Below are 26568 nucleotides of genomic sequence, written 5' to 3'. Positions count from 1 at the left end.
CCAAATCCAGGTCCCTGACTGCAAAGCCTGTGCTCCTAGCCTTGTCACTTACTGACATGAAAGATGGCTCAGCAGAGTAAGTTACACCAGATCAGAACTTAGAGGTCCTACTCTAACATGCACTTACCCACTTGTATGATTGTGTGCAGAGGTGGGTGCATTTGGTTGGGGGATACTTAGAAGACAGCAACAGCACTATACCCTTTTTATTTTCAAGTTTTTATTTTGCAAAGTATATCTACAGAGAAGTTGAAAGAGTAGTGCAGTGAACACTCCATAACCTTCACCTATGTTCACCAATGGTTAACCTTTACCACATTTGTTTAACTCTGTGTGTGTGTGTGTGTGTGTGTGTGTGTGTGTGTTGTTTTGGCTGAATCATTTGAAAATAAGTAACAGATAGTTGTGTCACTTCACTCCTAAATACTTCAGCATGTATTCACTAAGAACATAGACATTCTCCTACATAATTACAATACCATTATCATATCCAAGAATGTAATAGTTATAAAACATTGTCTAATATACCATTTTCAAAATTTCTCACTATCCCCATATTGTCCCTTAGAGCTGTTTTCTTCTTCCTTCCACCATCTAAGATCACTCGTTGCATTTGGTTATCAGTTCTTCTTAGTCTCCTTTAATCTAAAACAGGCCTTCTACCCCTTGTTTTTCGAATATTGATCTTTTTGAAGATTTCAGATCCGTTTCACCATTAGTTAGATTTGGGTTAATATGCCTTTTTTTGCACATTCCTTCCATAATATGGTTATGTAGTACCACTCAAGAAAACATTACACAGACTAGTCAGAAAAGAGAGCAAATATCCTTAAAGTCCCAATTACTGAATAAAAAATATGATTTTTTTAGCAGCCAAACTATCAATCGGCCAAGAGAAGTAGCTTTGATATGTGACAGCTACACCCAACGTCCCCCAAATCCTCAACATGCTCACTGACTTCAACAGATTTCCCTATTCATGTCCTCAAATGGACACAATACGACTGTACCTTATCTTCTGTCATTTTGTGGGTTGGAGTCCTCCTCTTAATTCCCAGTCCTGTAGTGAGTGTGGCAGATACAGTGGCCAGTCCCTGACTGTCCTCCTCCAGCTTCCTGAGACTAGTTATACATTAGAGTAGGAGGAGCAAAGCAAAGAAGGCATGAGGCCAAGTCTAATCCTGGGCAGAGGGTGAATATTGATGGGAATCCAATCAATAAATGCTTTGCCTCTGTGACTTGTGGCTTCAATGCCTTTGTTCCACCAGGAAAGATGATGGGAGCAGGTCCCTTAGGTGTAAGTTAGAAACCAGAGGCGGTCATGTTTTAAGGCACGTTCTAAATGGGGCAGTAACCAGGGGCAGGTGAAAAAAGAAATCTTTGGGGTCTTTTGTCGAAAATGAGAGAAGCTGGGCTGCCATGCTATGCCGTGGGGAAAAGAAAGACAGGTGCGTGGGAGGCACATGCACTGCCCTGCAGAGAAACAGTTCTGTGGTGCTTTGCGCTTCAGAGCTGGACTGTGTGGCCAGAGCTCACTGTAGGCTTGAGTGGTTACCTGAATGCGTTTGGAGAGTCAGGAACTTGGGTTTGAATCTCACCATTTTACTGGTGGTGTGACCTTAAACAAGTGGCTCATTGTGACTTTTCTGTGCCTTAGTTTTTTCACCTGATGGAATGAAAATAACAGAATATACACTTTGTTTATTGGTTGGGTTAAATGTGGTAATATATGAAAGTGTTTAGCATGGTGAATAACAGGTGCTCAGCAAATGTTGGTTGCTCTTGTTTTTGCTGTTATAGTTACTGGTTCGGTGTATGTCAAGAGGCACCTGAAGGAGGCAGTAGTGGAGCTCTCAAGTAAATCTCCCAGGGCTTGGGCTTGTGCCCGTCTGCACATCCTCTACCATGTCCAGTCTCGGGGTGGGGGTGGGGGCAGGTGACATCAAAATTGGTTGAGCTTGAACTGTGCCTGGCAAACCGTGTTACTGGTTCCAGAGGCTCAGCTGGAACCAGTGTCCAGCAGGGAAGATGTAACGACAGCCCCATAAATGAGGAAACAGAATGAGGAGGTAAAGGAGGCTCAGATTTCATTTGTCTTTGATTTCCCCACTCTTTTCATTTGTATCACTTCTGCAAGGTAATGCAAGTGAGTATCATTCAATTCAAATCACAAACTTTTATTGAGCCCAGCACAGTCCCAGGCTCTGAGATGCATGATATAAATATGACACTTTGGAGCTCATAATGCATAAGGAGAGAGAAACGCAACCATAAACAGCAATACAGTAATTTCTGAGTGGAAAGGCATGAATGAATATTACTAACAAAGATAGTTAATCTTTATTGAGTTCTTGTTTAGTGCCAGGTGCTGCTCTCAGCGCTTTACGTGGATTAACCCATTGAATCATAACATAAGGCACTCTCCCTTGTAGAGTCAAGCTTTGGGGAGCAGTTTTGAAATCAGAATTTAAAGACCCCAGGTAGCCGCGCTGCTGTTAGTGCACAGCCGGCTCCTGGCTTTCTGCTCCAGTTTCAGCTGGTGATGCGCACGACCAATTGTCTGAGCGTATTTAATCAGGAGACGATTCCTTAGCAATCATTTTCCAGTGACAGGAAACTCTGCCAGAAAGTCTTTGTGCGGCTGTCAAAAATGATAGTTCCCTCTGTTTACCAACCTTTGTTTTTTGAATCTTCCTTTTAAGAGATGGTCTTGAGTGCTGCGTGGGGCCGTGGAGCCTTTAACTTCTCCTGCCGGGTTGGAGCTGCGCGCACAGCGCGCAAGGGAGCTGTTTTCTTCATTGGAAACACGCCCTGCCACTCGCTTAACCGGGACGCTGGACCTTAAGCCACCTAGACCAGTTTCCTCTGGTTTAGCCCAGACCTCTGCTGTTCTCTTACTCAGAAATAAGTAATCTCTGCACATTTTAGGGATGGCTGAAACTTTATCTCCGGCTGTAGGGTGGAGGAATTGTTCCAGTGATTGCATTGGGATTTAGCCTCCGGAGAACTGATAATGCATTTCGACCTCTCAGGAGAGTTTGCCTTAGCGCCCACCCGAGGAGCTGCGGGTCCGATTGCATGAAGGCGTCTTCGTGTTTCCCTGGCTGTGGGATAAAGTCAGGCTTTTCTCGCTTTGTTGTCCGGATGGGGGTCCCTCAGTGAGGTGTGCCAGTGTCCAGAATCACCCAGAGATCCCTTCTGGGCTGCGTGAAACAGCTCTGTGTGGTTGTTTTTTTAGGGTTCACTTTGTAAACCCTTCAAGTCACATTCTGATTACTTCTTTTTTATTTTTTAACATCTTTATTGGAGTATAATTGCTTTACAATGGTGTGTTAGTTTCTGCTGTATAACAAAGTGAATCAGCTATACATGTACATATATCCCCATATCACCTCCTTCTTGCATCTCCCTCCCATCCTCCCTATCCCACCCCTCTAGGTGGTCACAAAGCACTGAGCTGATCTCCCTGTGCTATGCGGCTGCTTCCCACTAGCTATCTATTTTACATTTGGTAGTGTATATATGTCCATGCCACTCTCTCACTTCGTCCCAGCTTACCCTTCCCCCTTCGTGTCTCAAGGCCATTCTCTATGTCTGCGTCTTTATAAAGTCCACTGATTTAAATATAAATCTCCTCCAAAACCCTCAGAGAAATAGTCAGCATAATGTTTAACCAAATGTCTGGGTACTGTGGCCCCAAGTTGACACATCAAATTAATCATCACAGCATGCTACCTTTGAGGTTGGTATTTTTCACTCAGTATAATTCCTTCCAGATGCATCTAAGTTGCATGTATCCGTTGTTTGCTTTTATTGCTTAGTATTGTTCCATGGAATGGATGTACCACAACCTGTTTAATCATTAACCTTTGAAGGACATCTCAGTCCTCTCCAGTTTGGGGTTATTACAAATAAAGCTGCCATAAATATTCATGTAAATAAAGAAAAACCTTTTTGTGTAGCCATTAAGTCTTCTTTTTTTGGAATAAATGTCCATGAGTGCAGTTGTTGGGTCAGATGGTATTTGCACATTTAGCTTTTAAGAAACCGCCATTTTACATTCTTACCAGGGATGGATGAGTGATTTAGTTTCTCTGCACCCTCATCATTTGATGTTGTCATTATTTTTTACTTTAGCCATTCTGAAAGGTGTAGTGATATCTTACTGTGGCTTTATTTTACATTTCTTTAATGGTTAATGACGTTGGGCATATAATTTAATTATCTGACATCTGTATATCCTTTTTGGTGAAATGTCTCTTCATATCTTTTGCTCATCTTCTAATTGAATTATTGTTTTGTTTCCCTTCATGGCAGAACTCTTCTGAAAAATTGTCTACACTCACTTCACTACTCACCATCCTTTTCTCCTCAATCTAACTTAAATGGGTTTTTGTCCCTCACCGTGCCTCTGAAGTAGCTTTTTATGGGTTTCCCCAAAATCTGCATCTCTCTAAGGCTAATGGACAATTCTGTATCCATTGGAGTACTATCCTTTTTCTTAAAACTTTTTCTTCTCTTGTTCTCATGACAATAAGATCACCTGAACTCAACGGCCACTGCCTCTTATTATCTTACTCCCTCTTTATTCCTAGACTTCTAAATGGTATTGTTGTCCAGGGCTCAGTCCTTGGCCTGTTCTTCTTTTTATCTACATCCATTCTGTAGATGAACTCATCAGATAGAATGGCCTTAAGAACCATCCATACTAGCCCTGTGCAATAGAATGTTTTGTGATGATAAAAATATCCTACATCTGTGCTGTTCAATATAGTTGCCACTAGCCACATGTGGCTATTTCAACTTAAGTTAATTAAAAATTTAAATTTCAGCTACTCAGTCCTACTGAAACCAAGCAGGACCCTGCGAGGCCTTCCCGGGAACAGACTCCCCTCCTAACCACAACACACCCCGTGTCCTCTCCCTCTTGTTTGTAAAAAAGCTTTAGCGTCCCTGAGTTCCAAAGAGCAAATTTAATCAGTGAAGTGAGACAATGCAGAAACAAAGGAAAATAGTCAAGCAAGAGAAGATCATCATAGTTTAGCCATAAAACAAAGTCAAGGACCTTTAGTTCCTCCTCGGGGGTTATAGGTAATATCCTGAGCTATACCCTTGAGCTGATTTGCAGATACTAAAACCCCCACCAGGTGGAAGAAGTTACCCTTTACCGCATGCTGACCGCAAGCACATAGATCCCAGACTAGCTGGAACCAGAAGGTTGATGATGTTGATTCCCGAAATACCACCCGGTTACCGCACTACCAACCAATCGGAAGAATGTCCACAAGCCGATCCGGCACCTTTCGACCCTCTTCCTCACCTTGCCTTTAAAAACCCTTCCTCGGGCTTCCCTGGTGGCGCAGTGGTTGGGAGTCTTCCTGCCGATGCAGGGGACACGGGTTCGTGCCCCAGTCCGGGAAGATCCCACATGCCGCGGAGCGGCTGGGCCTGTGAGCCATGGCCGCTGAGCCTGCGCGTCCGGAGCTTGTGCTCTGCAACCGGAGAGGCCACAACAGTGAGAGGCCCGCGTACCGCAAAAAAAAAAAAAAAAAACCCTTCCTCAAAAGGTTTCAGGATGTTTTGGGTCTTTTGAGCGTGAAGATTATCTTCAATTTTTAGACAAACAACCAGCAAGGCAAGAGGCAACTTCACAAATGAACTAGGAGTTAGAAAAATAATTAACCATCAAGTTCCTACCACCTCTTTCTAAACTATCGAACACCTACCATGGTTCAGAATTTCACACATTGTCACTTCATCCCTATAGCACCATTTAAATAGAATATTCTCATTTACCTGTGAGAAGACTAAGCCTCAGAGCATTGAAGCATCTATCCCAAGTTTCCATGGCTAATCAGTGGAAAAGCTGTGATTACTCACTCAGCCTTTCAACAGATGTTTGTAGATTATCTTTTATGTGCCCGAACTGGAGACAACAGTGAACCCATCAGATAAGATTCCTGTCTTCCAAGAATTTACATGCTATAGGGATTGGGATCCAAGTTTTAGAGCCTACATTGAGAGTGCTCAAACTTTCCCAAATGACAACCTATTAGGTTCCATATAAACCCAGATTTTTAGCTTCAGTTCTTTCTGCTATAGCCCACCATCGTTGTTACTGTTCTGCAAGACATTTTTGAAGCTTGTCATCATGTGATCTACTCCACAGTGAACGTTGGCTCTCTTTACATTCATATGCTGTATGGCCCAACTTATTCAACAATTAATAACTGGATTCTTGACCACTAAGGGTAAGAGTGAACAGTTGTTTAAACTACAAAAGCATTGTCATGTTTTCCGCCCAGTCTAGAGACCCTCACGCCTACTCACGCCTTCTTTCAGTTCTACCTACAATCCAAATAGAAAGTCATCTGTCATATGGAGAATACCCATTTAATAAGAATCCCTATGATAGCTTTCCTTGTGAAAAGATAAAATGAGGACTTTACTGAATGTATTGAGAATAAGGATTTGAGATTATTTAATTTTAGAAGACCCTAAACAATTTAAGTAAATAGTTTGGAGACAATTTAGTGGCCACGAAACGTTTCAAATTCAAGCCTTCATTAAACTTTGTGCCCCTAAGCAATGTGAGACAGTTGGGCCAATAATATTAGGCCCTTATTTCTTAGAGTAGGTTTTAGGAATAAATAATCCAATGAGCACTGAAGTCTGAGCTCTGATGTAATAGACTTGAGGGAGGGGTTTGATTAAGTGTAGATATTTCTCTGACAGACAGTAATGTGAGTGTGGGTTGGGTGGAACAATGAGTGAAAAAGGAAAGATGGAGGACGCTAAAAGGAACGGAGTCCAGGTCTCCAGGAAGGCCTGCTGAGGCTGGCATATGGTTCCCGATCGTGCTCTGGGACCCATACTGACCTCTTGGGCTTCCCCTGGAAATGAGCCTTGGCAGAGGTCCAGCGAGGTCAAGTCTTTGTCCAAGGTCAGTGATGGTCTCTATCTTCAGCCATATCCATGGCTAGGGGAGCCTGCTAGGATCTTAAGGAGAGTGTCCTGTGCTGGCACTAGGAGAGAAGGACATGGGGCAGGTTGTTTGTGCCAGTTCTGCCTGTGACAGCCAATAAATTGCCCTATTTCCTTTATTCCTTTTCTTTTCTTTCTTTTAAACTTGCCTGTTAATGCGTCAATTCAATGAATCTATAGGTGGATAAGAAGGGATTAGTAGATTCTTCTGGCTAGCTCAGTGGTCACCTGGAGACACTCAGACAATCTTAGGTGATAAACCCAAATGTACACAGAGGCCTGTGGGACCTCTTAACCCCCTCCCAAAGGCAAACCTTTAGCCCCAGGTGCAGGGAAGAGGAAGTAGCCCTGGTCACTGGGGCTGTGACTGTCTGCTTCTTGGACAGATACACTGACCTTAACAGCCTTTCAATGACCCACATTGGGAGTCTCAGGTACCAGATGAAAAGCTACCCAATAGCTGTACAAGTCTAGGCACTGTCCTCACTTTTCCTTTGTCTCTTTTTCTCCTTTCAAAAATATTTACTTCATTTTAATAGCAAATTAAACATAAATACATGAGACCACTGTCCTTGAGAAAATTTTGTAGAATACAGATAAAGGTGAAATAACCCTCTACCACCACCTTCAACCAAGATAGCTCCTCAGAGATGTCTCTGTTTTCAGTTTGGTAGGTGTCTTTCCAATCCACCATCCCCTTTGAATCTTCTACTCTTAATTGTTTCTGTCACTTTGTCTCCTCTCCAAATTTGTCCTCTCTGCCATGTTAGGATGAAGTTTTAATTTAACTACTACTCCTCAGGAAGCTTCCTCTTGGACTTCCCTGGTGATGCAGAGGTTAAGAATCCACCTGCCAATACAGGGGACATGGGTTCGATCCCTGGTCTTGGAAGATCCCACATGCCACGGAGCAACTAAGCCCGTGCACCACAACTACTGAGCCTGCGAGCCACAACTACTGAAGCCCGCACATCTAGAGCCCATGCTCTGCAACAAGAGAAGCCACCACATTGAGGAGCCCCTGCACCGCAACGAAGAGTAGCCCCCGCTTGCCGCAACTAGAGAAAGCCCGCGTGCACAGCAACGAAGACCCAACACAGCCAAAAGTAAATAAATAAATAAACAAACTTATTAAAAAGAAAAGAAAAAAAAAAGCTTCCTCTTAATTTGCCCTCCTTGGTATGGCACAGAAGCCATAGACAAGTGATGCACAATTCCTCAGGTGTCTGGATATCCTTTTCCAGCACCCCAGGCCTATGCTTGTCTGAGAGAGAACATGAGAAGAAGAGCAGCTGTGTCACCACTTCTGCTAGACCAGATGATATCTGGCTGACCCCTTCAGCCTGGTGGCCATCACTTTAGAAAGGATGAAAAACTTTCCCTTCCTGGAATGGTTTTATATCTTTTCGGAACCCAAGGAACCTTGTAAAATGAATTCATGCCACCCTCTCACAAGGGTTTGGAGCACTGGACTGGGGTCAAAAGATGTTTTCTGGGTTCTCCCTCTCCAGAGCGTTTGGCCTTTTGAATATGGGTAAGTCTTGCTTAACTTCTCTAGACTTCATCTGTAGAACAAACTAGATAATCTCTGTCTCTTCATGTGTAAGACGGAGATTGTATTGGATTCATGGGATTTTTGCGGGGGTTAAATAAGATAGTATGGATACAGTGCTTAGAATAAAGCCCAGCACATAGTGAACTCTCAGTAGATGTCAGCTGTCATTATTTTTCTGCTGTCAGTTTCCATGATTTGTTCTTAATTTAACATCCTCTCCAAAAGTTAGTATAGGGTCCTGTGACTCCCAGGGTTGACTAGCTATGTGAGCTCTTCTCCCTTTTTTTTAGCCTGGAGTTTGTGTTATTTGGCTCATTAAGAGAACAAGGGGCCACCTACTGAGTGGCCACTTCCCTGGATTTGTGCCATTCACGTAAGGAAGGTTTGACAATTTGTGACAAATTCCTTTGACAGATGTGCACCTATGGTAATTTATCAGTGGGCTCTGCCCCAAATTAATTAATCATTGGGCAGTTCAGTCTAAATTGGATGGTGCTACTGCATGCAGAAAATTTTTGTTTGCCATTCTTGAGTCATCTCAGTTTAAAATAAGTCAATTAAAATTCTCTGTTCCTAACCATTTTTCAATCAAGTGTGCCTCGACGGCCACAGTACTCTCTGCAGGGCATCTTTCTGTTCATGAGTTTGTGTCTCTTTAATGTCTGTGGGTTAATCATTTTCCGACAGTGAGCTATTTTCTACCACTGCCTTCAGTAGCTTTTGCTGCTAGCTTGCGGGGTACTAAGGGAGGCTTATGTGGTTGACATAAAAAAGTGGGAGTGAAGATCATGAGGTCATCACTGAGGTATAACAAACAATGTTGCTCGGTGTTATTGACCAATAGGTCACCAATAAAAGAAGCAGTGTCAGGGAGAAATGGTTCTCGTGACAGCTGTTTACCAGACATAGAGGAGTTCCAGGAATGTACTGTAACAAGCAGATGGTGCAACTCGGTGATGGGTGAGTTGTTGACCAGGTACTTTTTTGTCTTGTAGATCTTTAAGAGACATAATCAGCTTCAATTTATTAGCCCCATTCTCCTCGGAAAATCCCCAGTGCTTACCAACACCTAGTGTGGGCTCTGGCATCTGTTCAGAGACTTGGAGAGTCAGTGGCAAGACTGGTAAAAATAAACCCAAATAGAATTTCTCGCTCCCTTACAACTTGATATCATCTTCCCTCTTTGAACAGGGCGACTGGGTTTGGGGAAGCACTTTGTGGTGGTTGGTGGGGAGAGGAAGTTGTTTTCATTTTTCATCAGTGAGTCAAATGAGTACATCAAAAATGGAAGCTCAGGGCCTTGGTGCCTCCATGCAGTAGAAAACACAGTGTGCACTGTCCTAGAAGCAATCCTCTGAGCCTCCAGGGATGTCCAAGGCAGCTGCGGAATGGAGCCCTCCTTTGTGGTGGCCACGGTCTCCCCTCACAACTGGAGTCTACCCCACGTTTGCGTCCTGCCTTTCTTCTCACTTCTGTTCGCTCCTTTTTCTTCTCTCTTTCCAAACGCTCCTCAGGTGGCCTATGCTGAGCTGAAGGGGGAAATTGCTTTGTTCTGCTACAGCAAGAGCACAGGGTCTCTCACCCTGACCCATCTGTAAGATTCCAACCAAGCCTTACAGTGTGCTCTGGTGCCTTTGTTTTGCCACTGATGGGAGCAAGATGAAGAGGGTCAGGGATGTGGCTTGGTGGGGAGGAAAGAGTGCTGTCCTAGGAGCCTTCTTGTTGCACTGCTGATGCAGCCCTCCAGCCCACCTTGAACCACTCAGGGACTTGGAGCCGTGGTCTCTGAAGAGTTAGGCTCTAAGTTCCCTGAAATTTTGTCCTTCCAAGACATGTAAGATCACAGCAAGGATAGGGATAGGTTTCTTGCCGATGGCTTCATAATGAAGGGCAAAGAGATGGTCGAGTGTTCCCATAGCTAAGTGTCCTGACTGACAAATTCTAGTTCATTTCTGGTGGTTATAGCACTGGCTAGGAGGCGGCCCCAACACTAGAATGTCCGTGATCCTTTTGTCCTTATCAGTAGCACCTGACCTGACTCATCCATTGTCCTTACAGATTTCTTGCCAGTGAGAATTCCCTTAGCATTTTAATCCATTAATTTGCTGCTGCAGAGCCAGCTCTGCCTAGGAGAACACCGCTCCAGATGCCAAGGCACTGAAAGATTGCTGTCTGAAAAGTTTACTGAGTAATGAAATCAAAAAGCATCTCAAGCACCAGATGCACAAGGTAATGCTTTTTCCGACTGTCATCGTTAACTTCCACAAAGACTGTAGCAGAGTGCTGTTGGGAAGGTGGAAGCGAGAACTAGATTGGGGGAGAAACCGTGAGTTTGCCACAGAAGTCACTGCTTGATTAGTAAGATCAAATCTGAGTCTAAAGACAGACTTTCTTATAAAGTATCTTTCATTAAGGTAGCGTTATTCACTTTTTTTTAACCATTGAAACTTAAGGAATGAAGCAGGCATATAACACGGGACTATAAACCCAAGAGCACCAAATGGAAATGTGCATCAAACAACAGAACGTCAAAAAAAGGTAATTTGGTTTTTTAAAAAAGGAAAAAAGGGGAAAAATATGATTTTGGGTATTGAGAGTGGCAAAGGCACCTTATTCTTTCCCTCTTTAGATAAACCAATATACATATTTAAAAAGTAAAAATGGTATTCTTTTTAATGTAGTTATTCTTCTAACATTTCTCTTGAATTTTGTGGGCATTATAATAACAACGATGCACAAAGTTTACAAAGAGCTTTTTTATCGGTGATTTGATCTGATCAACATAACACAAATGTGAGAAGGGTAGGAATGGCTTCATGATCCCCATTTTAGAGATAAGAAAACAGAGGCTCAGAGATGTCTGTTTGCTTAGGGTCCCCCAGCTCACACATTGTGTTCTGACTTTAGATTCTGTTCTTCCATGTATTTTACAAATAAAGTCCCAGTTCTCAGCTTTCCCTTTTTCCTATTGTTTTCTCATGTCCTTTTAGTGAAAGGCCAAGGAAAACCTTCTCCCAGGGTGATCACTGACATTGAATCACAGTCGTGACTCTGATGTCTCAGGAACCAAATGCTCTTGGATGAGATGCTACTCAGGTGTTCTTTATTTTAAAGAGGACGGGTGCGCTTTGCAGGGTCATTGTTGATGGAGTGGTTTGGTCGAAAGAGCACCAGACTGGTCACCAAAAGAGCCAGCTTCTTATTTAGGTTCCACCACTGCCCACCCTAAGACCTTGAGCAAGTTATTTCTTCTCTTTGCAGCTCAGTGTCTGCATTCACAAAATGAGGGGGTTAAACAGAATGAGCTCTAAATTAAAATTAGGGAAAATTTTTAAATATGTTGGAAAAAATTAAAATGCATAATGAAACAAATAATTAGAACATATAAAAAGTAGGCAAGACCAATGAAACAAACCAAGAGACCAAGAAATTAAGAGTAATGAGAGAATATAAATGTAGATTAAAGCACAAAATGTAAATAAAAAGAGGAAAAAGCGTAAAAGCAAATAACATACAAAGGTAAATGGAGATATTTAAGCATAAGAATATTCAAAGGAGAAAAGCAAAGTAAGGATTTAAAGTCACAAAGAAGCAGAAATCAATACAACTGCCGAATAAAAGGGAGAGGTTGGACTTCCCTGGTGGCTCAGTGGTTAAGAATCTGCCTGCCAATGCAGGAGACATGGGTTCGATCCCTGGCCTGGGAAGATCCCACATACCGCGGAGCAGCCAAGCCCATGCGCCACAACTACTGAGCCTGCGCTCTAGAGCCTGCGAGCCACAACTACTGAGCCCACGCACTGCAACTACTGAAGCCCGCGCACCTAGATCCCATGTTCCTCAACAAGAGAAGCCACCGCAATGAGAAGCCCGCGCACTGGAACGAAGAGTAGCCCCCGCTCGCTGCAACTAGAGAAAGCCTGTGCGCAGCGACAAAGACCCAACGCAGCCAAATAAAATAAAATAAAATAAAAATAACAGGGAGAGGTTAAATAGAACATAAATAGCTTTGCAGTACACCTGAAACTAACACAACACTGTAAATCAGCTATACTCCAATAAAAAGTTTTAAAAAAGTAAATAGCTAAGTAAAAGAAATTAGAAGTTGAGTATAAAAAGACAAGTGTTAGGCCCGTGAGCCATGGCCGCTGAGCCTGCACGTCCGGAGCTTGTGTTCTGCAATGGGAGAGGCCACAACGGTGAGAGGCCCGCGTACCGCCAAAAACAAAACAAAACAAAACAAAAAAAAGACAAGTATTAAAGTAGCAATAGAAATTTTTTATCTCAACCTAAATCTAAGAGACAATAAAAAAGATGGTAAAAGTCAATGGAGGTTTGAAATTTTGAGATAGAAAGAGGGTCAGCATGAAAAAAGAAAAGCAGTTCAAAGCCATATAAGAACAGCAAAGTGTATGCAAATAGGCAAAAATAATAGCAATAGAATGTACTTTTAAAAGGGTATATCTTAAAGTAAAAGGTGTTATTAACTTCAAGAAAACAAGAAGAAAATGACCCGAGTAGGAGAGCAGGTAGGCGTCCTGTGTCTTCGGCAAGGCCCTCTGAGCTGAGGCCATGGGCTGCAATGTTGCGTCTCCAAGTAGGAGGCTTAGGCCCCCGTGGGTAGCAAAGCTCCCGGCTGTGAGGAAGAGTGTGCACCAGTGACGAAGGGAAGTAGCATGGTAGATGAGGAGTGAGGTCGGTGGCCCAGATAGCTTGTCCCATTTGGCTGGTCACAGCAGCACCTGGGCAAGACTTCTGCAATCCCTACTTGGGACGAAAGATGGTACCAAGACGCTTGCACAACATGAAACAGGGTGGTTGTTTGCACGCACTTTTGGTGTTTAGACGTACTGGAAACATGCAGAATTGTTCAAAGGGGAAGAAAGGAAAACTCCAGAAGTATAGTGTCTCTCAAAGTGTGGGATTGGGGGTGGTTCAAGACCACGGGCACCCAAATTACAGACTACTGCTCAGAGCAGGGTTGGGGTGTTCCAGAAGGTCTGCCTGAGTAACCAGCATGTGGGTGATTCCTATGACCAGGAGAGTTTGGGCGAGTAGGGCCCGGGCCAGCTTCATGCTTCAAAGCTGGGCTTCAGTGAAGAAATCTGGGGACTTAGTCCTACAGACAGCAACTAAAAGAATGCTGGGAATTACATGCACGAAATGATCCATTCTCACGGGTTTCACCACAAACACACAGGAATCACTGCGTTCTTAACTGACGGCGTGATTCATTCATCAAACATTGCCCACGTTGGCCAGGCAGCTGGCTGAATCAGGAATTTGAAAGCCCTGGGGCATATGTTAGAGGACTGGCATAGGGGTGTAAAGACTGTGCTCCACACTCATGTACTCAGGTGATTGTTTTTCCTGCTCCACCAGCACTGTCTCTAGTCATGCTGAACTCCTTGCCATTTCCAGGCCCACATGCTCTTCATTCCTCTGTGCCTTTGTTCAAGCCGCTCCCTCTTGTTGGAATGCCTCTCTCCCTTTTTCCTGTCCCACAACCTGGTAAAGGCCACCTGCTCCTGGAAGCCCTCTGTAACCATTCTAGGCAGAGGGTCCCTTCTCTTCAGTCCCATAGTAGCCCCTGCATTCCTCTGTCAAATGCTGGGCTCTGTTTCTTTTGCTATTGCCTCTGTGCCTGTTTGTATTCCTCCCTTGCCTTCCCCAGCTGCCCTGGAGCAAAAGGAGACTGCAGCACCTTAGGGGCAGGGATCATTTCTTCGTCTGCTGTTTCTGCCTTAGCGTCCAGTGGTGAGGCCTGCTATGTATAGAGCAGCTGGTAAATAAATGGTTGCTTTGCTTTTCTCTACACAGGTGGGTTTGTGCTGGTGGCTTGTCAAAAGTCAGATCATGGCTGTCTCAAACACTTTAAAAAATAAGACGGCATATAAACAGGCAAAAAATAAAAATACTATGATGAATTTTTTTGAGCTCTCTGATACTTGAAGGTGATAAGGCAGCTTTATTAAGATGAACTGAACCAATGACTGTTAATATATACACATTAAACATTGCCATAAAACACAACCAATATACAAATGAAGATTCTTAGGGAAAATGCTTATGGTTACGTTTTCCAAATTATGGGCCAGGGACCTCAGCAGGGCTTGGGGTTGTGGATCTATAACAAAGAGTCCAGTATCCAAGCATATACCAAGCATTGTTTGTAGACTAAATGACTCACATGTATAAGTACTTTTTCTCAAATGAGTGTGGCTTATAAATTGCAGTTTCACTTAAAAGTGTTACTGAACTTTTTGCTGCTTTTTAGTTTCGTAGGTGGTTACGATGGGAAGTCATCATATTTAAAATGATTGGGAAACTCAGGCTTATTAGGTGGCTGGGACGCAGTTAGTTGATGACTTCTGTGTTGTGCAATGTCTTCTGTCACAGCATGTTCACTCTGCACTGGTACTTAGGCCTGTGGAAGCTGTTTGAATTCTGCCTGAAATTAACCACCACTTACCTGGATAAAGCCAGCGTCAGAAGTCTAACTATGGACACCAGGGCGGGCATCTGCTTTGTTCCTGATGCTGGATCATGCTCTTCCCCCTTTCCCCCCTTTCTATATTTATCCCTTCAATTTTTGAGATGGGCAGTACATTTCTATACTAAACAAAGTTCTGGACTTCTATAAGTACTCTAGAGCAGTTATTACCCCATTAAAAAAACTTTTTACTAAGCAGGAAAATTTCAAAAACAAAACCCCATACAACCCCAAATCCTGTGGGGACCAACAAAAAGACTGCCAATTTTTAATTTTACCAAACTAGAACATTTAATGAAATGAATGTGTATATATCATCACCAGACTCTCAAATACATCTTTTCACTATACAGTGAGAACATGCTGCCTCCTTAAAGACTGTCTTTAAATGAGCTTTATGGAAAGCTCACTGTGTTGTCCTTTGTCTTGGACTGGTGATAACTTTGGCCTGCCCAGATTGATGGGCCTCCAATTATGAATGGCTGTCCTAGTGAGGAGGAAGGGTGAGATAGGGGAAAACGTCAGATTGACCTGAAGGCTATGCTCTTTCTTTCTGGTCCAGTGATGCCTTCTAGCCCTAAATTCCTCAATCTTAACTGGCATCTCTTTTTTTTTTAAAATTTTATTTATTTATTTTTGGCTGTGTTGGGTCTTCGTTTCTGCGCGAGGGCTTTCTCTAGTTGCGGTGAGCGGGGGCCACTCTTCATCACGGTGCACGGGCCTCTCACTGTCGTGGCCTCTCTTGTTGCGGAGCACAGGCTCCAGACGCGCAGGCTCAGTAGTTGTGGCTCACGGGCCCAGCCGCTCCGCGGCATGTGGGATCTTCCCAGACCGCGGCACGAACCCGCGTCCCCTGCATCGGCAGGGGGACTCTCAACCACTGCGCCACCAGGGAAGCCCTGGCATCTCTTTTACTAAAGGAGTTTAGTAATCCAAGATGACCCGAGATCATGCAGCACTGGGTGTAGGGCTAAAACATTTGGTCAGACCATGATGCTGCTAGTCCATGTCCTCACGACACCATCTGGTAAATTAACTTTGAACTTTGGAAACCAAGATGACTATTTTTCTTGGCTGGAGGTGATCTTCTTTCAAATTGTTATTGTCATGGGACATGAACTTAGTTGCTTATGGATGTATAAAAACATGTTTTCAAGCTGGTGATATTCCATTTTAAAGAAAACCAGCACTCAAATATTTTCACATAAATTATTGAGAACTCATTTTAAAATCATTTATGGTGTCTATACAACTGGAATTTGTGATGCTTAGATTGTTCACAACGACTGACACCTTGGGCATTTCTCAGCGTCTGTTCCACATTCTCTACCTGTACCTGGAACCAATGCTTTGTATCTTCTGTAAAGGACTCCAGGAATCTACAGCTAAGTACCATGGAATCCAGAAATGGCTTTGGTCCTGGAAAAGATTGATTAAGACCATCACCCATGCTATTTAGCACGAATTATATATTATCTTTCATCTCAACAGATTTGTGAAAAGGCATGGAAAATAATAGAGGAACAAAAAAAATTATTTCACTGTTATATTGCTTCATATTACATCATTTCATTATCTTCTTCCTTTATTTTTTAAAATATTTCTTTTATTAAGTGAGCAGGGAAATACATGATTGAACAAATTGAAACTACAAGCTGTGACCTTTACAAGACTGAGTGAAACAATAAATTCGTCAGAAGGCATGTGTCAATTTCCTACAACAAAACTTCATGCAACAACATTCAGTGGAGCTAAATATATACAGATGTTAGAGGCTGCCCAGGGAAGCCTCAGAACTATTGTCACTTGGAAGAATCATAAGACCCGAATGTCATTAGGCTTTCTTGAAGCTGCATTTGGCAGAATACCTTTAATGTTGTTTATTTCTTGTTTTAGAAAAAAAATTGTTGTTACCATTTTTAAACATTTAGACCAGAAAACAAAATTCAGTATCCTCTTCCCACTTCTAGTAACTCTGTACTTATTGCACTGCCAGTAGCTTAAAATGGATCATTATCTGTATAAATGTAATGGTTTTGAAATACATTTTTCTCAAGGTTCTATATGACAGCCTCTCTTCCAACCCTGCAGCTTGGCCTGTTAAGATGATTCATGGAGCAAGAAAGTACAGCCAGGATTATAGCGAGGTGTTTTCCATCCACAATAGCCTTCCAGGAAAGGACATCCATTAGGTTTTCCATTATCTACATGAAAGCAGACCTATGCTTTTATGATATAGACTTTGGACACAGCTTTTTGTTTTGATATTGAAATGAAAATGAACTTTTAGTTTTATACCTTCATAAAAAATCCCCAAACTCTGTTATTTATTTTCATTCATTCGTTCATCCGATAAATACTTACTGAGTGATTACTATTTTCCAGGCATTATTATATGTACTTGAGATAGGCCAGTGAACAGACTAGATGTTGATAAGTGCTATGAAAGGCAGAGACTAAGTGGGGGATTGGAAATTATTTTATGTAGGTCTCTGATAGTTTAGGGATATTTGTGCAGAGACCCAAAGGAAGCAGGGAGCACATGATACAGACACATGAATGGAGAGCTTTCCAGACAGAGGAAACAGCCAGGGCAAAGACCCTGAGACAGGAGCATGCTTTGAGGGTCTCCTGGGTAAAGCAAGGAGGGCAGTGTGGCTGGAGCAAAGTGAACTAGGGTAACAGTAGATGAGGTCAGAGAAATGGTAGTGGTGGTTGGGAATGGAGCAAAGGCTAGGTCAGATTTATTAGGGCCTTATGGGCCACTGTAGGACGTTGACATTCTGAGTGAGATGGGAAGACACTGACCACTTGAGCAGAAAAGTGGCCTAAACTGGTATATTAGTGGATGTTTTAAAAGTGTCATCTCAGGCAAAATGTGGCATGGTCTCAGCTTGGATTATGGGTATTTTCTAAAGTGGGCCGGTGCGGGGGAATAAGGTGTTTTGTTTTTAATGGATTGCATGCGGTATGTGAAGGAGAAAAATGAAGGGAAATGATAAGATCTTCTGGTCTGGAGGAACAAAGTTGCCATTTACTGACATAGAGAAGACTGTAATGGGAGTAGATCTGTAGGTGGGGTGCAAATTAGTGTAGTTTTAAATATGTTGAGTTTGAGATGTCAATTATGCATCCAATGAAGATGCCAAGTAAGTAGTTAGACATATAAATCGGGCTCTCAGAAAAGAGATTAGGGCTGGAGATAAAAATATGAGTATTCATAAAAATATGATGGTTTTTCAAACCCCAAGACTAGAAGAGATCACTTAGAAAGGGGATGTCCAGTGCTGGGCACTCTAGGAATTCAGCAAAGGAGACCAATAAGGAATGGTCAGAGAGGTGAGAGAACACGAGAGGGATGTCCCAGAGCTGAGAAACTATTCAATACTTCAAGAAGGAAGGAGTTATTCCCTGTGTTAAAGACTGCAGGTAAATTAAACGGCACGAAGTCAGAGACCTGGCCATTGCACTTGACAGTGTGGATATAACTGGTGTCCTTAGCAAGAGCTGCTTGTGGTGGGGATGGAAAGCTGATTTATTTTTTTTGTGTGAAGGGGAACAGATAAGTAAGATGGCAGTTAGGGATGGTAGTGGGGCCCAGGGTGTTTATAACACAAGAGATTGCTGCATGAATGCAGTGCAGCCCTCCAACAGAATGAGTCAAGCTGGTGACACAGAAGATTTTTGGGGTGATGACCTTTATTTGGTGACAGTGGATGGGATCCACCTAGAGCAAAGGGGAAGAATTGCCTGCTACCAGTTTAGGAGGTGGTGAGGTAATTGGTAAGTTTCACTGTTCAAGATCAGGAAACTGAGAAGCCAGGGATTCTCTAAGTGGTTCTTGAAATCACCAAGAATTAATCAAGGGTGGTGTTGGAGATGGTGACAGTGAGCTAAGAACCAAGATACTGAAGCAAAGAGGGGGAGTGACCGAAGGTAACTGGAGAACTTATAGGCTGATGGCAAGAGCTTCAAAGCATTGAAGTGTTGAGAAGGAAGAAGGGATAACAGTTTGGAAGTGGCAATGAAGAACAAGCAGGCGTCCTACTACTATCAATATTTTATTTTTCACATTTTGATAGAGATAACATAAAATAGTATATTCCAGGGTGTGGCAGTCACAGTATGGGAAAACCCCGGCTTAGAACCTATCAGATCATTTCTAACTACAGCTTGGAACAAACTTAGACAACAGTAACTGAAGGTTTTTTGAATGCAGGGAAAAAAAAATACTTGAAAGTAACCAAAAGGTTCAGACTAGAAAATATGCCAAGAAGATTTTCTTCTTTTATACCCTGACACAGGTGAGACTTAGCCAGTTTCAGCACGTTTTTGACAATTTAAAACACTTTAGAAAACTGGAGATTTAAACAATGTAAACACTTGTAGGCATAGCGAAATGATAGTTTTCCCTTCCAATATTATAAATTTGGCATTTCTACAGTTATGTTAACATTGTAAAAAAGATAGCTAAAATGCACAAAAATAGTTTCACAACATCCAATTTTAAACTTCATCCAAGCTGTCATCCTTTTTTGTTTTTTCCTGCTGCAGATTTATTTCTTGCTGTCACCTAACACTTGAAATTCTGATTCAGGGTGATGTTTGAGGTTTTTAAATAAACCATAATACAGAATTACTATTCCTTAATACTAACCCCAGGGGAAGAGATAGGAGGAAGAGGCAGCTGGGGCATGGATATTTGCTATGGACAAACAATGATCCATTGCTGGAAATGAAAACTCACCTTTCCTCCAGTATTTGCCCAGCCTCAACTGTGCAATGCAATTTAGTGTGATAAAAACAAACCATCAAAACCAAACCCTATCATGCAAAGAGTTGAGTTAGTTTGAAGATATCTACACAAAGCAAAAATCTGGAAACTTTGGAGCATTTCTATTTTAAACTGTATTTTCTAGTCTTCATCCAAATGTTTGGCATCATGGACAGAGTCAAAGATTTTGGTCTGAATTTAGAATATCTCAAAACTTATCCAGGGATTTTTGCTTTTAAAATGCTTTTATGAGTTTTATTTTGGTGCATTCTGGCATTTTCTGGAATGACAGCCCTAGAAGAATGAAGTTCAAAGCAGAGAGTTATGGTCTCATACTGTTTGATGCTATGCAAATTTTTGAATATTCTAATCGTCTACGGAAAAAGTCCCAGAACAGTGATACAGTATGCAAATCAAACAACACTAGAAAATATTTGGTAGACATGTACAAATGGTCAGTTATGAACTTGCAAATTCTCAGGAGGTTTTCTTTTTTGCTGGAGCTTCTGAAAGAAGATCAGTTTATACCCATTTTGGGACCCATAAAAGGAGAGCAGCACATTTTAAGGTTCTCGATATTGCAATCCTGATCAAGGCCAAAATGTAATGGTATTTATGAGAAATGCTGGCAGGTAAATGAAATCAAATTCAGATTTTTGGATTTTATTTTGTAACTGTATAGTCTCAGGGAAGCCAGCTTTGGATGTGTTTGTTACTCTTTGATATAGTTAGATTTAAAATTTTGCGGGATGAACTAAAAGGTAACTCATAATTCACAGAAACTGTTGAGATGGTCAGAACATAGAATCAGGAGACTTGGGAACATCGGGAGCATGGCAGCGTCATTCAGAATTGCCATCAGCATGTTATGGGTATTCTCCTATTTTCCTCCGGAAGGTTAAAAAAAGTTTGACCAGTAACTGCATCTTCTTTCTTAAAAATAATGTAGCACATCTTATACCTGAAAGCAGTCAGCACAAATGCAGGTGATGCCTGTTCAAGCAGACTTTCACAGACAGCACACACTATTAACACAAATAGCTCTTCAACATTTCAAGAATACAGTGACAGGAAGTGGGACACATACTAGTAGGGAAAACTTTTTTTTTTTTTTTTTTTTAAACTTCATGGAATGTGAGGTCAGACTTCAGCTGCTTCTTGTCTGGCAATGGACAAAACCAAAATGGCTCCGGCCTGAATTTCACATCTCTCTCTAATCTACTGCACAGGAGGGACCAGAGACACCAATTACCAATAAGTCACAAGAGCAGACAGAAAACTGTTAGTAGGTCTTGACAACCAGGAATTAAGATGCTTTTAAAAAATGTGTACTTGATGCAACGTATGTAAGAAGCGTGTCTTGGAAAGCTGTGTCAAAGTGTTAGAAAAATGGAGTCCCTGTTTGAGTGGCCTTGTGGGATGTCATCTGTGCCTTAACCTATACCATTGCAGTAGCTCTAAGCCTTCTTGAAGCACTGTTCGAAAGTCTTCAAGAAAAATGATATCTAAATAGAGTCATTAGATTTTATGTGGCACTTGGTGCAAGCTGTCTTCACTTATATTGTGTGCAAGGACAATGGTCTGAATGTAATTGGCATGGAGAGAGAGTACTCTCCCCATCTGAAGGGATCTTACAGGTCCGCTGTTCCCATTACCCACTGCATGGAGGAATCTTCTCTAGCGTCCCCGACTAGCACTCAGCAATGATAGTCACCTGACAGACCCCGGCCCACGACGATGGTGTGAGCAGCTGCAGTGGATTTTAGTGCATGATTATCAATTGAGAGTAGCAAGGACAGAAGAGATCTAGAGAAACTTAACTTTGAGGGAGAGAGGGCTCAGTTTCTCTTTGTATAGAAATCTTAACAAAAATTTCTTTGGTCTTGAAACTAGTTTCAGTTTTTAGTTTTATTTTTTTCCTGCTGGGGATTTTATCTCTAGAACTGGCTCATTTTATTTTTAAGATGATATTAAGGGGGATGAAAAGCACAACCACCCCCTCACCCCTGCCACCCCCCCCCCAAAAAAAGAATAAAGAATTAAAGCAAACCAAAAAGTTGGGAATTGTTACGGGCCCAAGAATAGTTATTCTGAAATATTCTGCATGACCTAGGCCTCAGTATTTCAGGGCTAGGGCCAGTCCTGATGGAGGAAAATGTATTTTTGGAGATAAAAGCTTCAAAGAATTCTTTAGAAATCTTTTAAGGAGCACAGCTTTGTGGGGGGCCCTTTTTAAATTTGGTTTTGCCTTGTACTCTGTGTAAGATATTTGTACAAAAATATAAAAGGCATGGCTTGATGTTTAACGTCTGTGTTTTATTGTTGTTGGCACCAGAAAAGCTCATGTTCTATGTTATGTCACTGTACATACTGTAAACAAGACTGCATTAATATTGTTCTCTTATGATTTTTTGTTTCAATGAATCTAGGCTTTAAAAAATACATTCACAAACTACCTTATGTTTAAACACAATGATTCCCTTTTATTTCTTAACTGTACCCAAATCCCACAATAAAAAAATCATTTAAAGCTGTGTGTTTCGAACTTACCACTTAGAAATCAAAACAAAACAAAACATAAAAACAAAGATCAGTTTGCAACATAATTTAAAGAAGCTTCTGGTTTAAAATACCACAGCAGCAATATAAAGAGCTGGTGGCAATCACATGCGGGGATGAGACCCAAATCAATATATCTTGTCCATGTCAGCATCCAATTACAGTAGTTGCTAAATTCAATCCACAACGTTATTGCTGAATTTGTTGCACGGAATTTGTGAAGATAATATTGTTCAGCAGCAGAACCTTAGCAGTAAAAATGAGAACGGGAGGATATCATTCCTTTTGAGTACTAAAGGGACCACGATGAGGACACCTTGGTGATTGCCTGAAGATAATCCTCAATTCCATTCCTGTGTTACCTGCTTAAAATAAATGCAAATGACAACCACCTTTACAGGAGGGGCAGAATCATCTATAACAGAACTAGAATATTTCCCCTTCCCTGTTCCCCCCTTGCCCAAGCCGCCAGATTGAAATGGCGCCATTTTCCTAACGTGTATTTCGTTCTCATTAATAGCACATCAGCTGCTCATGTATTTAGGCAAAATCAGTAGGATCATAGATTTTTTTTTTTGATCTGTTTAGAGTCATTGTTTTCTCCAGAAACAAGCCACATTAGTTTTGTTGTTGTTGGATTTTTTTTTTTTCCAATTTTTCAAGAAGAACAATTTGGTCAACTACTGTTTTATTTTAAAATATCAAGTGCACCTGAGATTGCCAGTTGAGCTCTCTATATGTCTCCTGGAGATAACACTGCTGTGATGAACAGTGAAACAAAACAAACAAAACGAGGTAGGTTAAAACAGGAAGCGCAACACAGATATCGTTTTGCAACACCTTGATACCACAGGCGGCCATGCTGGTAGCTTTGGAAAAAAAAAATCCCAGACAGTCACGTAAAAGTTCGAATCATCCGCGTAAGAGTCTATAAGGACACGAGTCAACCTGAACGAAATACATACAAATTCTGCACAAATGTTGTTTACCGTATGTTGGGTAATTTGGAGGAAGGTAAAATGATTAGGGTCTCAGAATTTTGGCCAAAGCCTTGTTTCTAGTTCTATAACATCTGAACCAATGATGCCTGCTGGGTCTCAGGCAGGCTTAGTAGTCTAGTCCCTTCTCTCACCAACCCAGAGAGAACACAGGCAGCTCAGAAACATTTATTATTATTATTTTTTCAGTCACAGTTTTCATCTTGGGAAAGTGGCACCCTCAGGAGAAAGCTGGGAACGACCAGAGCCTGGATCTTATTTATTCTCCAATTCCCAGAAAGAACAAAGTCTTAACTCCTAACGAAGCTCAAACAGAGTGACCTCTTAGCTGGGAAGTTTTGTGCATTTGGAAAAAAAAAAAGTGTGTGTGTGTGTGTGTATATACATTTTTAGCTTGTTTCCAGAAGCTCTTTCTGTCTGACCCCCTTTGTCATCCCATCTTTTGCCCTGATCTGTTGCATAATCGCTGAGGCAATGTTGTATTATAGAGTCCCTCATTCACTAGAGCCAACTCAACTCAATGGCACTACTATCCCATTCAACACACTCTGTTCTGTACAGGGCCATATAAAATAGGGCCTGCCAGACTCACAAAAATGGTAGTTGATTTTATTAGTCTAAGGCTAGTAGTTTAGCCATTTAAAATCTATTTCCCGAAAGTGGGGAAAACTAGTATTTTTCTTCTCTTTTAAAAATCCATTAGCAGTTGCTATCAAAAAGCAACCTTTTGGGTTCATGAAGGCAAAAGAGTTCTACAATTACCCCACTATGTAGTTATGGCCTTCAGTGTAAAGAGATAAGGTACATTTATTGTGCTGTCTCTCACCATTCGAAATTGGAAATTTTACAACACATTGTATACTTAAAGCTAGCAGGCAGACAGAATTAAAAACAGACATTTTCTCAGTATGCATTCTTTCCCCATTCTTACAAAGTAAAGGGGTAAAGAAAAAAGGTAAAAAAACAAAACAAAATAAAACTCAAAAACCCACTAGAACACAGCTTAATCATAAGAGCACACAATATTTGTTTCTATCCCTAACTCCGAAGAGCACATGGTCCACCTTTGTCCACAGACAACGCAGCATTCTTGGGGATCTCCTGGAAATTCCTGTCACCTTTTTCTCTCCTTCTCAACCAGGCTGCAACATTGAAAGATGGACTGTACTGGGACGGGTGGAGGGAGAGGAAAAGGGTAAAGTGGTATGGTCAACCAAGCCTTCTGATTCTGCCTCTAGACTGGCATAAGTCCATATGAGTTATGTTCTTTTAAATTAGAAATAACGCCATGAAGATAAGTGCCAAGTGCTCTTCTGTTACCAGTTCATCATGGAATTTCTGTTGAGGGTCATGAAAAACACTTGGCTACTTCCTCCAGATCGCACGGATGCAAAAAATACCTGTTTGAAATTAAAAAGAAGTTAGTTCAACTGCATGGTTTCTTTCCCTCTTTTCTTCAACCGTCCATCCATTTTCTCTCACATGTCCTATCCTTGCCATGTGTCAGCTCTTAAGACTTAATGGCTGGTGTTTATAAAGTGCCTTTTAATACAGTGCATCCTCTGTAAACATCCCTGCCTTTATTCCTATGAAGGTTACTATGACTGACTGTGGCATTGGCCTTCAGGGACCCAGAAGGGGCTATATCTTGACTTGTAACAACCCTTTGGGCGCTCACTTTTTACAAGGGAGTTTTGTGCTAGGATAATATGCTGGATTTCTGGTCTAGGACACAACACGTCCTTTGTTAATTTCTGGAAAGCCACAGGGGCTCCCCTTTTCTCTCCCCTGATAACAAGAGGGCAGACTTTGGGAATGAAGAGAATCCTCTCACATTTCCAAAGTCAAGGGGGAATTTGGGGCCTACTGACTACTATACAACTTCATTTCTCAATTAAGAAAAAAAAAAAGTGGTTCTAGTCAGAGAGGGTAAGGTGTTTAATGCCTATTCACTTTGGCATTCCAAGAGTTAATGCTTGGTTTCTCTGCTGATGAATGCATATCCTAGGCCAAAGGAGATCATGGCATTAGTAAGGAGAACCACAGTCCCTTCGGTCTGGGTCTGCTAAATCATCTTATCAAACGACTGAGAGAAGCGAGCAAAATTTGGGGTACTGCTTGCTTGAGCTGAACATCAGTGCACCACTGCCCAGCAAAATAATATTCTGGGCTGTGGCCCAGTCCTTCAGTCAGCCAACACCAAACTTTGGTCCAAGGCATTTACTTTTGTCATTAGTATAAAGTCTCTGCTACTTCACTCCCACAGTTTCTTCAGAAGAATGCTGTCTCTCCCAACAACTTCTTCGGAAGTTCTGTGGAAATGCTCATCTTTCAGCTAATGCTACATATGTAAGTAAAGCTACTGTTAGGGTCAGTGAATCAAAACGGGGAAGCACAGAGGACCCATGGGAACACAATGAGGAAAAGAAAGGGCTGCTGTTCTCTCCAGGTTCTGTGAGCCCTGGCTCTAAACCTCAGGCCCCAGATGCTGGTGTGGTCCCAGCCTGCTGCTGAGGGTGTGGTCGTGACTTGACGTTGGCTTTCTGGGGTGGGACTTCAATGAACTGGAGTGTGGGTGTCCGTGCCCAGATCACTCCTAGTCTTATGATTCCCAGAGACTAGGCGGGGGCTGGAATTTTACTAGGGGTCAGGTCTGTTTTCTGGTGTATTCTGATAAGGGCCTGGGGCCATCCTTGCCATCCCCAGCTGTTGTCCACCCAGACCACACCAGACCATACCAGGTCAGAGTAGTTGGCTACTCCAGGGCCAGACTAAGACCAGCCTGGCTTCTGGGGAACGGGAGTGAACCAAGAGATGCAGGTCTGTTCAACCTGTCACGTTCTTTTCTATAGATGTTTATGTCTGCTGTTTTGGGGACAGCATTTCTAAGTTGGCCATAGTCCCAAAGGATGAATTCACAAATACAGTAGAGCTTAGCTACTAAAAACTCTGGGTTAGTCTACGGGGAGGGCAAGGCAGAAGCAGCACTGCTGCAGAACACGCCTTCTGGGCGACTGATCATGCCAGACGAACACCGCCGATTTCACTGGAAAACAGTCCCCCTATGACACTTCAGAAGAAACATGGCTGGAATGACACAAGACATGGCACTAGTTGAGTTTGCGATTGTGCATTCCTTAAGGTATGGGTGACACTTTTAAAAAGTTTATATTTCTACACGTCAAATGTTTTACATTTAAAATCG

General features: G+C 42.1%; 2 protein-coding genes across 5 annotated transcripts in view; both read right to left on the bottom strand.

The window, feature by feature from the left end:
- SLC2A2 (solute carrier family 2 member 2) overlaps nt 1–1025 on the bottom strand; it is a 29589-nt gene extending 28564 nt beyond the window's left edge. Inside the window, exon 1 of the mRNA XM_030856956.2 lies at nt 1011–1025. Coding sequence (XP_030712816.1) covers nt 1011–1025 — 15 coding nt within the window. The remainder of the gene's footprint in view (nt 1–1010) is intronic.
- Nucleotides 1026–22101: 21076 nt separating this feature from the next.
- Nucleotides 22102–26568, bottom strand: part of TNIK (TRAF2 and NCK interacting kinase) — a 413295-nt gene continuing 408828 nt past the window's right edge. For all 4 annotated transcript variants that reach the window (XM_060298419.1, XM_060298420.1, XM_060298421.1 and 1 more), the window contains one exon: nt 22102–24763. In XM_060298419.1, the coding sequence (XP_060154402.1) occupies nt 24680–24763 (84 nt within the window). In that variant the 3' untranslated portion in view covers nt 22102–24679. The remainder of the gene's footprint in view (nt 24764–26568) is intronic.

Source organism: Globicephala melas, chromosome 4 (genome assembly GCF_963455315.2).
Source record: "Globicephala melas chromosome 4, mGloMel1.2, whole genome shotgun sequence".
Classification (NCBI taxonomy): domain Eukaryota; kingdom Metazoa; phylum Chordata; class Mammalia; order Artiodactyla; family Delphinidae; genus Globicephala; species Globicephala melas.
This window is presented reverse-complemented; position numbering and strand designations above follow the sequence as displayed.